Raw genomic sequence first — 16,114 nt, forward strand, 5'->3', positions numbered from 1 at the left:
AACTTGAAAGCTACAATGAGGTTTTTGCTTCTTTTCACTTTTGTCTGCATGATGCATGAGATTGTTTACATCAATTTTTATGTTCTATTGCTAATCTTCTTTCCTTCATTATTCTAGATTTAAGTCTTGAATTTTCAGTTTGAAAATGTCATATTTTTCAAAGCTATTGCTTTATCATAATGAAACATTGCTCTCACATCAAAATGAATGTACTGCTACTTGACAGAGAAGTTAAAAGTAAAGTTTCCAATAACTATCTTATATCAACTGTAACACCTTTTTGACAATATTCTTTGAGGCTCACATTTTGAAATTGAGAACCTCAAGAAAATCACAGGATTTCTTTTTATGCTCAGAACTTTTTCCTGCCTTTATTTTAATAATCTCAATCTATGGAATCCGAACTGAATGCCTTGGGTAAGTACTCTATAAAATGTTATGCTTACAAGTCAAATATTCTATGGAATATTCTGCAACTGCATTTTCTAAGCAGCAAAAATAATCTTAACTTTCGGCCAACAAGAACACTCTAGGCCAACATTTTCTAATTATAAACCCCCTATAAACTGGGGGTAATTTTTGATTTAGTGATGTTTTAAAACTTCCAAAGAGGAAACTTTCCAAAGAGGAAAATACCTAGACTTACAGATGCAAGATCCCATTTTTATTTAATATTTTACATAATTTCAATTAACTATACTTAATTTTTGTAAAGACCTCCATAAAATATGATAATCAAACACTAAATGCATTATATATGTGTCAATACAGATATCAGTTATTTTGCCATTTTTTAACTGATTGGTATGTCTATTTGTGGAAATAAAATATTTTCAAGAGTGCTATCCATTTGCACTGATGTGGAAATGAGAATCAAAAAACAAAAGAAAACACAAACCTGCAAGGCATTTTCAAAAAATTCAGAGGTCAACCTAAGGAGCACCCTCCTTCCTTCAAGTGTGGAGACCAAGGCTTCCCACGCTTCACCCAGGGTGTCGGCCATGGCATCGTAGACCTGACTCTGATCTTTATTCTCTTCAGCTGTCTTATCTGCTTCCTGCAAGAGTTCCCATACCTGGTTTTCCAAAGCCTAAGGAAAGAAAAGCATCACGTCACTCACTGTAAGAATACAAGATCATATTTTGGATATTTGGAAGTATATGTGGTCTAGAAAGGTATAGGAGAGATTTTATAAACACAAACTGCTATGCAGGCAGAGATATCAAGCAGGCAGGTGGGAGCAATGATGATTGTGGCAAACTAGGGAGCATGGTCAGGCTAAAGGCATTCACATTTAAACACTGCTCAATGTATAAATTTATCAAAAGTACATGTCTACCGGGCCTCCCTGGTGGCGCAAGGGGTTAAGCACCGCACTGTGAAGCAATCTGCAGCCTCTGCAGCACAAGTTCGATCCCCGGCCCGCCAGAGAGAAACCCACATGACGAAGCAGACCTCTCCTGTCTCGCCTGCCACGCCCTTCAGCAGTGTGTTTCAGTTGGTCTGCCTGTTCTGTTCCCCACTCTGTCTCTGGTGGATCCTCTCACCCCCTGGATCTCTGGCTTGTACCCCAGCTCTTGTATCCATAAACAAATAAATCTTAAAAAAAAAAAAAGTACATGTCTACATTCTCACAGGTATAGAATACTGTGTTGTCCTCACAATTTCAAAAATGAAGAAAGGTAGAACACATTAGGAGAGAAACTGAAAAAAAAAAAGTGTGAGAAGAAAACCAGTAAAAGTTACTGCATATTCTAAATAATTATTAACATGCTTGGGAAGTTTAATGTAAATGTTAAAAACCTGACATACACAGCTAACTGTATGCTTAGATAAAATTCATAACATTAGATAATTTTGTCTTCAAACAAAAAAATTATTTAAACATTGAAGTCTAAATTATAGAAAATGATTAATAAAACAAAAATCCAAAGGGATCATTTGCTTGAACCAATGAGTGATTTCCCTATGTTTTCATAGAAAGGGTTTCTTCTTCAGTCTAGATCCTGAAATAAAGAAAACATGGAAAACTGAACTGAAACTACCATCATGCTAACTTGCAATGTGAGTGAAAAATAAATCTGTTACTGGGAGCCACTCTGCCAGGGTTCTTTTATTACCCTAGTATTTTCAGATATATTCACAAATATGAAATTGTGTGTTATACCTTCTACAGCCAAAGTTCCTCATATTTAACAAAGAAAATAAAATGCAAAATTTAAGAAAACTAGAACATTGCCTGATATTTCATTGCTAATTCAAAAAAGTCTCAGACAGATTGGGTTGAAAATGCCAATGAGCTCTTCAGAGACATCCATTGAATATGTGCCAGCTTTGTTCTCTGGTGTCTAGGCTAATCCAGATACATAATCTGCCTAAATTGCCATGAGAGTTACATCACATGTCTATAATTTTTTACCTAGCTATTTGAAAACATAATATCTGGGCATTTCCTTCTCATGAGACAAGGTTTAGATTATCTTGGGGGCTGGCTAATTTTGTATAATCTATTTTTCATTTTACACATTTTGTTATTAAAATGGAATAACTTGATCTCAATTTCTACTTATCATAGGTATTGACTTAAGAAATACAAGGAGAACTAAATAAGGGACCAGGAAAAAGAATAACTAAGAAAAAAATCAAAATCAACAAACAACTATGAACCAGAGACACACTTTGGGGGGTGGGGAGTGAGGAAAGGAGGGATTTGGGGTCAAAATCGGGGGGTTGCAATTGTATGGGGAATATAAAAATTAAAAAAAAAAAAGAAATACAAGGAGAAGAAAAGAATTACACTAGGAGTTTGAATACTAAGATATCTCATTCATATGACAAGACTCTAGTAAGAACTGAGTAGGAAAATTTGCTAATTCCATGACAGAGATACAAGGGAGAATAAGAAATAACAGGCAGTGAATTCACTGTAGAGCAAAGCAAGGAAACTCTTAACCTTTCATTGATGTGTCTCAGGGTTGACATGAAATGATAAGATAATTCTGATAGTTGGCTACTTCTATATCTAATGTGTTTATCATTAGAAGTATTTTTTTAGACTTGTTTAACACCTATGAAATAGTTGCTCTTAATACTGTTATTTTCTCACTTAGCGACACTTTATAGATCTGTGATGCAGAGATTTTGGGGAAAAGAAATTAGAAGGACTATATTTCTGGCTACTAATGTTCTTTGGGACTCTCCCATGACCTCCAACATGAACCACAAAAATGCTCTACTTACTGTGTCCCAAGGCCAGAACGTTCTTGCAGAACCCTCTGGATTTAATTTGGTACAAGTTGCGCTTGGGATTGTCTCCAAAAAAGCTAGCAGATATTCTGCTTTAAGGATTGGCAGAAAAAAAAATTTTTTTTAGACTAAGCTAAATTTGCCTCCTATTTCCCAGACTGCCACACCTCATATTGACCACATCACTGGGCAAGTCTTCTATCTCTCACTTCTTATTTAGACCTGCAGAGTTCTTTTGGAATTTTGTAAGACTTATATACTATGGAAATTAAAACCAGGCAATCTTGAGGATATAATTTTGAAAACATGAAGTGAGCCTGATGTTGTTCCCACCTTCACCCCATTTTCTGAAATTGCCTCTCTTGATGCTGTTGACCATAGAAATGTCTAAATGGACACATTCAGACAAGAGTCTAAATGGAGAGAAACAGCTCTTCCAGGTCGAAGATGATCAACAACCATTAGATAAAAAGATAAATTATCTTCCCCACTTAGTAGTTTGCCTTTTTATTTTTATGGTAGTTTCCTCATTATTTTAGTTTAATGTATCCCATATCTGATTTTTGCTTTTGTTTCCCATCAAAGTAAGAGTCCCAAAAGACATCTCTAAAGCTAATGTCAAGAAGCCTATCACCTATGTTTTCTTCCAAGTATTTTACAGCTTTAGGCTATACATTCAAATCTTTAATCCATTCCAAATTAATTTATGTGTATGATGTAATCAAAACTGCAGTGAGATGTCATCTCACACCTGTGAGAATAGCCTATATTAAAAATGTCAGAAACAACAAGTGTTGGTCAGTGAGTAGAGAAAAAGAGACCCTCTTACATTATTGGGGTAATGTAAAGTGGTGCAGCCCCTATGGAAAACAGTATGGCAGTTCCTCAAGTAATTAAAAGTAGAGCATCCACATGATCCAGGACTTCTACTTCTAGGTGTCTTTGCAATGAATACAAAAATATTAATTCAAAAATTCATAATGCAGCCCCAGGTTCACTGCAGCACTATTCATAATGACCAAGATATGGAAATACCTAAGTGCCCATCAAGGAATGATTTAATGAAAAAGATATGGTATATACACAAAATGGAATATTACTCAGTTATTAAAAAAGATGAAATTTTGCCATTTTCAACAACATGGATGTACCCTGAGATAATTTTATATATCCCCGGTGGCAGGGGAATGAACCGGTGCTGCAGAGGCTGTGGGCAGCCTCGCAGCCCAGCGCTCAACTGCTGTGCCACCAGGGGAGGCCCAAGATAATTATATTAAGCAAAATAAGTTAACAAGACAAATCCCATATAATTTCACATATATATTGACTATAAAGAAACAAACTCTTATACACTGATTAAAAAAAAATGTTATTACCCAAAGGGAAGGGAATGTGGGGATGGGTGGTGGGGTCAAGTGTATAATGGTGAAATGGAAATTAGATCTTTACATGGTGGGAGTGGTGTGGTATATACATTTATGAATGTATGAAGCTGTACTTCTCAAACTCATACAGTGTTGTAAACCAATGGTACTTTAGAAAAAGAATAGATTTGTGGGCCTCCCCAGTGGAGCAGCGGTTGAGCGCTGGGCTGGCTGGTTCGATCCCTGGCCGCCGGGGAGGGTCCCACATGGCATGCAGACCTCTCCTGCCGTGCCCGCTGCTCCCCTCAGCAGTGTATTTTGGTCCTTCTGCTTGTTCTGCTCCCCGCTCTGGCTCTGGTTAATTCTCTTAACCTCGCGCACTTCTCTCTGTACCCAGTGCTTGTATAAATAAATAAATCTTTGGAAAAAAAATAGATTTGTATCTGAAAACACACTGAAAAGGGGGAAAACGTCATTTTGGCAGCCACTTAGCAAGAACTTTTCAAACAATATAATGGTATAGATTGTAAAGATGAAAGATTGTGGATATGGACATCTAGCTATTTTTTGTATTGTTTTCCTTTCTTTGATGTTTCAGATTTTTCTTAATGCTGATCCATTTCTCATCTCACTATTGAATGGCTTCCATCCCACCATCCTATGAAATATTCTAGTGTAGGTCCACAACAACTCACATGTGTCAGTGCCAACAATCTTCATTCTCCACTTCTTTGTGATTAATGCTGTTATGTGCTCCAATAAAATTTTTTCTTTCCTTTCACAGGTATCTAATACCATCTTATTTTTCTTTTGTGTTTAATTCTCTTTTACAGGATCCTTTCTATGTCAGTTTTTAAAATATCTGTGTGTTTTAGGAGACCATGATCCTTGCTCTTTTCTTCTCACTCAACAAGGAGGTAACAGGGATAGGGTTGAGAGTATTATATCAAAATCACTTGTGAGCTTTTTCAATTTATATTCAACTTCTTCCAGAAATTTTGATGTAATCTTAAGGGGAAAGGGTACATTATGCCAACTTTTGAATGGACTAACCTAATGAATCACTAGTATTGATTAGATTGTGTTTTTATATAATTCATGAGAGAGGATTGATGAGAAAAAGAAAAAGAACAACTGCTCAACACCTAGTTTCAAGTGAATGCATTATTTCTTATATAACTACAACCACTCTGCCTGTAATTTTTTCCTGTTTTCCTAACTGTACAGGAAAATCTTCATCCAAACACCTAACAACTAACCTTAAAATCAAACTAAAAATGATCATGTCATCTTCTCCATCAAGTCTTCAACTCACCTGTCTTTCAGGAATAAAAACATGGAAGACCACATTCACTTTTCTCTCCTCCACATCTCCTTCAATTCCAATATGTAATAAGTCACAAACCCCACTGAGTCAACTTCCTACATATAATTGAAAGTGGCTTCTTTCTCAATTCTACCTTGGGTTTAGTCTCTCATCACCTCTTACCTGAATTTCTACAAGAACCTCCAAACTTACCCTCCTGCCTTCAGGCTAGTTCTTACTCAATCCATTCTCTGCCCTGATGCTATGCATGCTTTCTATGTCATAAATAGGATATGTCACTCAGCAACTCATAAATCTTTCAATGGTTTCCTATTGATTTTAAAATAAAATTCAAAGTGCAAGTAAGTTAGTAAGACTCTTGGTGTTTGAAGCCTGTTCTAATTATACACTGTTTACTTGCTGACACTAGTCTCCAGCCTTATAAAGTTCTAGTAATTCCCTGACTTTCCCACAGCCTAAACACCAAGTCTCAGCCTAGAATACTCTCCTTTCTTGCCTGTGACCTATGGCTTAATAACTCTTCAAGACACAGTTCGGGGGTTGACTTTTCAGCAAGCTTTTGCTCTCCCTCATCTCTTGGGTCTGGAATGTTTGGCCCCTTTAAAAGTGCTTTCCATTATTATACCAATTATTAGAGTTAGTTATTTTTTATTTTATTTTGAAAATAATTTCATATTAAAAATGGGGAAACACACAAAAAAAAATTAACATTTCTTTATGTAATTTATAATTCACTATTCAGAGATAACCACCATTTATACTTACATAGTTCTACATATGCATACCTACATATACACATGCATACATATACATGCGCGTAATTAGGATATAATGGTCTGAAATAGGGATTAACAAACTATGACCCATAGTCAAATACAGCCTGTCATCTGTATAGTCTACAAGATAAAAATGGTTTATGTTTGTTTTTACACTTTACATTTATATGAAGTGGTTCAAAAAAATTAAAAAAACACTATTTCATCACACATTGAAATTATGCAAAAATCAAATTTTAATACCAGAAATACATTTTTATTAGAACACAGCCTATATGTTCATCTATTCTCTGCTTTAACACTGCAACAGTGGAGTTTGAAGAATTAAAAACCTACAAAGTTTAACATTTATCACCTGACCTTTCACCAAAAAAAAAAAAAAAAAAAAATGGTTGCTGATCTGCCTTTCCAATGTCATGGTTGCACCATTTCTGGAAGGTAAAGAGGAGAGCCACTAAAAGTGGGGAAAAGATCACAGGGTTTGTACTGAAAAGTTTGAGGGAGTAGATTTAAAGAGGGGAGGGATGTGCTAAGCTTAGTAAAGCACCTGAAAAATCAGGAATACTTGGGAAACTAAAACAGAAACAATGCAATGTGATTAACAGAGCCCAGAGGACATAAGTCATTCCAGAATTTGATGCAAAAAAGTTGACACCAGAAAGGAACTACAATGGATAGGGTGAGGCTCTCACGAAGCATAAACACATCAAAATAATAAATCTCACAACAGAGTACTTGATAGTAATAGTCTTCCTGTAGAATCACATAGCTATGAAGTATTTGAACAGCTGAGAAATTACTCAGATAATCTGATTGATGCATTTAGCCAATCTGGAAAAAGAAATGTGGTTCTTTTTTTTCTCAGTGCTTTCCTCTGGATTGAATTACCCTGATATTTTTCACCTGTTTTTAACATTTCTTGATGTAATTTAAAATTTTTGTTTTCACAAAGATGAAACAAAATTTGCTTATAAGGATATTTTGAGTTAATGTCCTGTCTTTCATATGTAAAGATGATCTTTTCTGATGAAAAAAAATCATACACATTGTAGTGTGGAGAAGAATTTGCCTTGAGTGGCTATGTGACAAAATAATAAAGATGCTCCCTTTGTAGTGCATGGTATGTATCATGCAGCCAATGATTAAGATACAGAAACTGGAGCACACATTCTGTCTCCACTTCTACTCTGTGCTTTTTAGAAGTTACTTTTTCTAGCCTATTATAAAATGGAAAGAATAAGAACAACCACTTTATAAGATTTTGTGAAGATTAAGTGAAGCAATCCATGGAAGTTCTTAGCACAGTACCTGGTATATCATAAACATTCAATAAATACTATTGTTTTAATTATGTTTTTGAGTATCTTCTTACTTGTATTGTTAGGTATTTATAAGCCCACTAGATAGAGAACACATATAGGTTTGTAGGAATAAACCAAATGATCTGATATCCCTAATAGGAAACAAAAAGTTATTTCTGATTTGAAGTGACTACAAGACATACCAATCACTACAGCCTGCAATAACAATTTCAGAATTGATAAAAGTTCAAATATAAGATATTTTAATCTAAGTCTGAAAAACAGTGACCCCCTTTCAAGGAACTTATATGTTAGAATATATTTTTATAAGAATTGCCCTTTCAGAAAAAAATTTCAATGGCTCATTTTGTCTTTAAACTTGGCACTAATTCCCTATTGTGAAATTACTATTTTTTGTATGAAAGCTATTAATTGTATCACATAGGCCAAGGAGATGGATAATACTAAAGCTGTGTGGAGGTTCCTCAAAACACTAAAAATAGATGTACCTATGATCCAGTGATTCCACTTGTAGGAATCTAGCCAAAGGACACAAAAACACTAACTTGAAAGGAACTCTGCACTCCTATAACTATTGCAGAACTATTTACAACAACCAAAATATGGAAACAATCAAATGCCCCCAAACAGATGAATGGATCAAGAAGATGTGGTATATATACACAACAGAATACTACTCAGTGATCAAAAAAGATAAACTTGTGCCATTTAGGCAACATGGAAGCGGCTGAAGCAGATTATGCTAAGCGAAATAAGTCAGAAAGAGAAAGATAGGTATTGGAGGGTTTCACTTATAGGTGGAATATAGGGAAGCCAAACAAAGGGTCAGGTAAAAGGCAAAACTTGCAGGCAAACTACAGACCTGAGGCATACAGAAGGGAGGTGGAGGGAGAGGGGTCAAAACAAGGGAAGGAAGAGCACAAGGGACTGTGGTGACAGTTCACTGCGTGCTGTGGTGGTAGGAGAATTACAGGCACTACACCGGGTGGAGTAATCAAATACTGTCCCAAAAATAACAATGATGTAAGAGTGGGGGAAAAGTACTTAAAAAATAAAATAAAATCTTAAAATAACCTCTGCTTTTGACCTGAGGTTAACAAAAGAGCAGCATCTGATAACTATGCTTATTTAGCTATTTTAAAATGAATGTTTGGAATATGATTTTTGAACAGTATGAACAGTCAGCTTTCTATAGAGCAGTTCTTTTCTCCATATCCACTATATCTGAATTAAGATTATTTTACTTTAAGTAGGTGAGGGTCAGAAATAACACTTAAAAAATTTAATGTCTAACAAGAGCTTTAGTTTTGACATCTATAACGAAATGTCAACTAATGATAATGCAGTGATAATTTCTTTTACCAAGAGGATAAAATATTTCATAAAGTTTATTTCAAAACATTTTAAAATAAATATTATGGATGACTGTCAAGTGTCACATTTAGTTTTAAATGATTTTTCCTATCTCCATTATTTAATATATGTCTGGATAAACTACCATTATTCCATTCACATATCATCACTTAGCTTATCTGTCACAATCACATAATGATGATAATTGATTTGGAAGGAGTAGGAAAGGAGCATATTTGCTTAGTTTAGCCCATAAGTTTCAGCATGGCAGTGTTCACAAGGTGACTAATGTCACCTCCTATATTTCATTATCTTCTTTAGAGCAGATGTTTTATCAAAATGGTCAAGTATTGATTTAAAAAACAAACAGAATTTTTGAAATGTCTGAGTAAATACCTGTGCTTTAGGATAGCTTTATCATTTATTTTAATAAACTGGCATTTTCAGAGTGTTTTCACCACAGTCATTCTGCCAGCCATCTCCTTTGCTGATTTTAGCATTAAATAATGCTCATTCATTTGTCATTTCTTTGTGCAGTTCCTACCATCTGCCTGACTACATTACTTTCTCAGGATGCAGACACATATGACATGGTGGTTTGAACAATGCAGGCTCATGGACAAATGTATTCCTGCATGATTGGTAGAGTTCTCCTCAGCACTGACCAGTTTTTAGCCCTTTAGAAAGATATCTGCAGCTGAAATTCCCTATACTCCCTTCACAGTTCATGGATCCTGAACCTCAGGTAGTAAACTCCTTACACCAGTCCTAGCCTGGTGAGATTTTGGAACTCGCAGATTCCCAGTCCCACCGTACAGAATTCTGACTCAATAGATTTTAAGTGAGACAACAACAACTGGCACTCTCTGTTTCTTAAAAGGAATAAAAAACAAACAAAAAAGAAAACTTACTCACTTGATTCTGAAACAACCATGTCATGGAAGCACATTTCCACATGTCCACTCTTCTGGGAGTGGCAAATGGGACATCTATTCATGGGTGAGTATTCAGATTTTTAAGAGCCTACCAGTTCCCAAAATATCTCAACCCTCAGGCTTAGGGTGCCTGAATATTCTCCTCTACAGTTGTTTTTTTAACTTATGGCATTTTCTCTACAAAGTTCCAAAAACAATGCACAATTAAGGTCTCTCCACTGCCTTAACTTGTCAGTGATTATTCAAAATTACAAGATAAGACAAAGCTCCTTTCATGGGATCTTGGTCCTCCATAATCTGGCCACTTTTCACCTGTCCATGGTGTCTTTCTCATGAACCTTCCCAATCTTCTCCCTATATTATAGTCCAGTCATGCAAAACTACTTACTGCTCTCCCATGCTCCGTGCTGTGTCACTCCTGGGACACTGGATACATGCTTTTCCTATTACCCAGGCTCTCTTACTGAAAGCTATATACCTGGAAAATAATCTTTTATAAAGACATTCCTGGTTCCCTCCTAAAACTTTCTTTGTCCCTATATTTTCAATAGGTTTCTGCTGAAATCCCTCCAAACTTATTGACTTACTTGTTTAAATGGCCATTCTTTCATGCCTAAAACCTACTTTTTAATACTGTGTCCTTCCTTCCTAAAAGAGAAAGTAATATGCACAGTAATACATAAGGAGGAGGGAGAAATTGCTAATATAGATGCAATCTGCAACAATGTCAACAATTAGTAAGTCTAAATAAAGGATTTCATAAGCTGCAAAAAAAATGACTATCTTCCTACAAACTTCTTGAGAACAGGAATTAATTACAGGCATCTTTGTATTGTTCAATTCTAAGTTGGGACCTGTTTTCATTAACTATTAAGTGTAGTTTCATCTTTTGACGGTGCTAACTGCTAAAAAACTGCATAATAGTAAACTAGAGAGACCCACCTTACAAATGAGTTTCGAATTCCTATTTATATTTAAATTTGGGAGAAATTATGTTTTATATGGACCCTCTCCTTGGGTCCATTGGGAATTAAACACACAAGGTGCCCACCTCATAAATCTCTGTTCCTTTCTTTGGACCCTCAGGCTTTGTCATCTACTTCAGGGCATAATAAATCTCTCCCTTCCCCTTGGTACCTTGTATCTTTAATGTAAATGTAAAGAATGACATAAGTTTAAATGTAAAGAAAGGCACAACTGGGTTACATAAAATATCACAAAAAAAAATACTGTGTGAGGTACAAAAAAATTTTCAAAATCTAAAGAAAAAAATCATTTCTGTCCCTACTTTGGAAAAAGACATATTTTCAGATATTAAAAGAAGTCCATTTTCACCATGAAGACATCTCAGAGCAGCCACCAAATAAAGCACACAGATTAATTGACAGTAGCAAGATAACACGTTGGGTATTTTTTGTAAAGTTAGTTATTAAACAAAAAAAAATGGAATGCCCAGTTTACAGTGTAAGCAGACTTTGTGTTGACAATGAGATATGGAGCTTCTAAGATGAGCAATCCATGAAAAATGGCTTGCCTCAGGACTTGGTCAAGGCCAGCTTAATTTAAGTTTTCCTCTCCCACTTGGTTAGTCATTAAACTCAAGAAAGTATTTTGGAATTAGATCTGAGAAAAATACACTCTGGCCAACATCATAAGCTGGTTATTTAAAGAGATGCTAAAAGGCACTACTTTCCCTTTGGGTTCCAAAAGAATAGGAAACCAAGGCTATTCTGTGATACTTGAAAAATGTACTATGTCTTTTTAAGTGTAAGTTTGAAATCGCTGGTTTTGAGCATAGCATATTTTATGGACATTATACCATCACAACTGCCATGCAGCGCGAAAAAAGGATTATGGATTTTCTCTTCAGTGGAGCATTAAATGGTCCCCTGAATAGCAATTTTCTAAAAGAGCAAATATATGTGGCATATCCTGCATATGTTTTCCTGACACTGAACAGCCTATCTGTAATAGACTGGGAATCAGGTAGAGTATCTAGTTCATAGAAATATGAACCATTAAAATGAAGGCAACTTAGGATACTTGAAATCAAAAACTGATCATGAGAATTATAATGATCATCACAAAAAATCTTTTCATCTCCTACCTTTAAATATGATCTTTGTGTTTCATTTACCTAATTGCAAGCAGTTACTCTAATTGCTGCTTTTATAAGTTGTAAGCAAACAAAAAAATACCATGCTGATGCATATAATGTGACTTTGTAAAGCACAGAGATAACTTTAAAAACATAAAATTCTGCAGGACTTAAAAATAATAATTTTGAATTAAAGAGTTCAATTAACATAATTCAGACACATCAGTATAGTTCTTCATGCATTTCACAGTGATAGGAAAACTTGAAATAGATGAGACATAAGCAAATAACTTTTGTGTTCATTAGGAAAAGACTTTCTGATTTGTACTATGGTTGAGAATACAAAAATTACCCTAGAAAGCATTTCAATAGGAGGGTGTACTTTGTTCACCTACTTATTCATATAAGGAGCTTCTGAACTAAAATACAAAAGTATAATTTTCCCTATTTGTCCTTAGCTCTGTATGTTGTATGTGACATGTCCCACCAGATGCCACAATGATCCTCTGGGTTAACCCAGCCCACCATCAATAGGTGACCTAAATATCTACAATTGGGGACGAAAGCAGCATCATTATTGACTATGATATGACAGCATATTTTGTGCAATTGGGTGTATACTTCTTGACAGCATGAGATTTAAGTGCTCAACTTGTGCCAGGAGTCCCCAGAAAACATAGTGGAAAGATTATTAACGATTTTCATCAGAGTTGGAATCTCAGCTCAGCCAATGATCAACTGAGCAAAACATCAACCTTCTCTGAGATTCAGATTCCTCACCTATATGAAGTTCATACCACACTGGCCCTTATTATGTAAGCAAAAATGAAACAATACATATGTAAGTGGTCTCTGAAACACATCTGTAGGCTATATAAATCTTCTATCCTAGCTATTATATTGATATTTTATGGAAATATTTCAGCATCACCAGTGTGTGACATGAAATGCTTGTTCTGTTTTTACAGGCCACAATACTTCCTGATGGCAATAGGTGTTAACCACAATTGATGGACTAGATAAGCAAATATGTGGTGTGATTTCAAGGATGTGAGGGGAATAAAAGTCACATTCACAATAAATTGTTTTTCACGTGCTATTGTTTTTCACATGCTATTTCACATGCTAATATCAATGATTCCATTAGTAAATTTTTTTTTTTTAATTTAAGGCATTCATTTGCTTTTGAAAATCATACAGGTTAGATTTCATTCAAGGTACAGAAAGTTTTTAGGGCCAAGAGAAGTAGGACACAGGAGAGTGGGCTCCATTGGCAACAGGTAGCAGGATATAAAGGTGTTTGCTCCGATATTTATATTTATTTTTTTTAAAGATTTATTTATTTATGCATACAAGAGCGGGGGTACAGGCCAGAGACGAGGGGGGTGAGAGGACTCACCAGAGACAGAGTGGGAAACAGAACAGGCAGACTGACTGAAATATACTGCTGAGGGGAGCAGCGGGCAAGTCAGGAGAGGTTTGATTTGCCATGTGGATTTCTCTCTAGTCAGCAGGGGTTCGAACTCATGCTGCAGAGGCTGTGGATTGCTTCACAGTGTGGTGCTTAACCCCTTGTGCCACCAGGGAGGCCCTGATATTTATATTTAAATGAAGAACAATTTATTAAATGAAGAATGAAGAACAATTTATTATTTAAATGAAGAACAATTTATTATTTGAAAGAATGATTCTCTAAAGGTGAATTTTTAGCATCAGAAACAGGCTGGTTTATAGTTGCTTGTTGATTTTGATTTTTACTTTAATATAATTAGGTTTTTTTCCTGGTCCCTTATTTAGGTTTTCTAAATTTCTGCTATGAGTGAGACCATCCAGTATTTGTCTTTTTCTTTCTGGCTTATTTCGCTGAGCATGATCCCTTCCAGTTTCATCTATGTTGCTGCAAATTGCATGTGTTTATCTTTTTTGATTGCTGATGGGTGGAGGAGGGAGTATGATCAAAACAAGGTGGATGGGAATTATATGGGGATTATAACCAAGATGAAAATGCATACATTGTGCAAAAATGAAAAATGATGTAAAAAATGTATAAAATTAAAAAAATAATTTAACAGGAAAAAAAGAAAAAAAGAAAAGAAAAGAAACTGCCTGGATGGGAAGAACATAGGAATATGAGGGTTAGAGCATCCTCTAAATGTCACCAAACCCACAATATCAGTAGGCTTTGCCACTTAATATATGATTTTCCAGTCTCAAGTTTTCACATGGAGAAAGTGAATTAAGTGTGCTTCCCTCAGAATATTGTTCTAATTGACAAAATGAGATGATGTATGTAAAGTACTTAGCAGAGTACCTGATCACCATTCAATCTTCCATAAAAGTTAGCAACCGGGCCTCGCTGGTGGCACAAGGGGTTAAGACGCAACCTATGAAGCTATCCCTAGCTACTGCAGCATGAGTTCAATCCCCGGCCAGGGAGATACCCACATGGCGCAGAAGATCTCTCCTGACTCGCCCACTGCTCTCCTCAGCAGTGTATTTTCAGTCATTCTGCCTGTTCTGTTCTTGACTCTGTCTCTGGTGAATCCTCTCACCCCCCACACCTTTCGCCTGTGCCCCAGTTCTTGTATGCATAAATAAATAAATCTTAAAAAAAAAGTTAGCAACCATTAGCATCATCATCATTATTAACCACAATCAAGATGTAAGACAATGGTAAGATAATAAATGCTTTGGAAATTACATTCTTCCTTTTAAAGGCATTCTATGTGTTTATTTCACTATCAACATAGGTCACATACCCTCCTTAAACCATATTCATTTAATTTAGTTTTCAGTTTATACATGCTTTATGGAAACAAATGGCTTTGGGGTTTAAATATATTTCTGATGCAAGAGAAACAAACATGCCACCACCTAATTGTGGCTATGAACCCTTACTGCACATGCCTCTTTGATGAAGTTACCCTGCCCTTTCGTACAGTCTCCCTGTAATCCAAACTGGCACACAAATAACAGAATGAGATTTCTGGCTGACTTCCAGTTTGAAATAGAAGCTGTAGATAATGGGCTAATGAAAATCTCTAGGGCCACAGCTGTCCTGAGAGGAAATAGCCTCTAACTAAAAACTAGCTCACAGCCTTCATTCAATTAAGAATTTTTGTGTTTTTGTGTCAACTCTTTAACTTTCAGAGATTCTTGTGCCAAAATCAAGTTAGTAAAATATTAGTTGGCTTTGTTGTCAGTGGGAAATGTCAGCACAATAAGTAATGACAGAAAGAGACAAAATTAAGAAAAACTTAACTTGGAAAATTCTGCCACTATATTGAATCAGTCAATTTGGATTAAAAGATAAGATTTTGTTGTCATTTTTCAAACAAGAGCCATTTATTAAAGAATCATAAAAATCTGCTCATCATGGAAATGCCAGAACAACCTTTACCTTCCAAAGTTACAACCTTTATCTTTCAAAGTTACAACCTTTTTATTTCATAATTTAAATGTAAATAAAATCAGATATTTTCTTTTTCTCAATCTACTGCAAAATAATCATGGTTCAAAAAGAGCTCTTTTGTGCTGGTCCAATAAAAGATAGGATATTTTAAAAACAGATTTTAAGTATCCCTTAAACACTAGAACATTACTTTTTATAAATGTGTTTTCTTAATTTTTCTTTCTCAGGTATTTGCATATAAATGACTTCTATGTCTGCTCTGTGAAATGAAGCAAATAATG

At 35.3% G+C, this 16,114-nt stretch overlaps 1 protein-coding gene across 7 annotated transcripts in view; it reads right to left on the minus strand.

Moving 5' to 3' along the window:
- The window catches only part of CCDC141 (coiled-coil domain containing 141), a 211,160-nt gene that overhangs the window by 143,448 nt on the left and 51,598 nt on the right, over positions 1–16,114 (minus strand). For all 7 annotated transcript variants that reach the window (XM_054699894.1, XM_054699890.1, XM_054699893.1 and 4 more), the window contains one exon: positions 899–1,090. In XM_054699894.1, coding sequence (XP_054555869.1) covers positions 899–1,090 — 192 coding nt within the window. The remainder of the gene's footprint in view (positions 1–898; positions 1,091–16,114) is intronic.

The sequence above is a fragment of the Talpa occidentalis genome, unplaced genomic scaffold (genome assembly GCF_014898055.3).
Source record: "Talpa occidentalis isolate TD23 unplaced genomic scaffold, MPIMG_talOcc4v2.1 talOcc4.3, whole genome shotgun sequence".
Classification (NCBI taxonomy): Eukaryota; Metazoa; Chordata; class Mammalia; order Eulipotyphla; family Talpidae; genus Talpa; species Talpa occidentalis.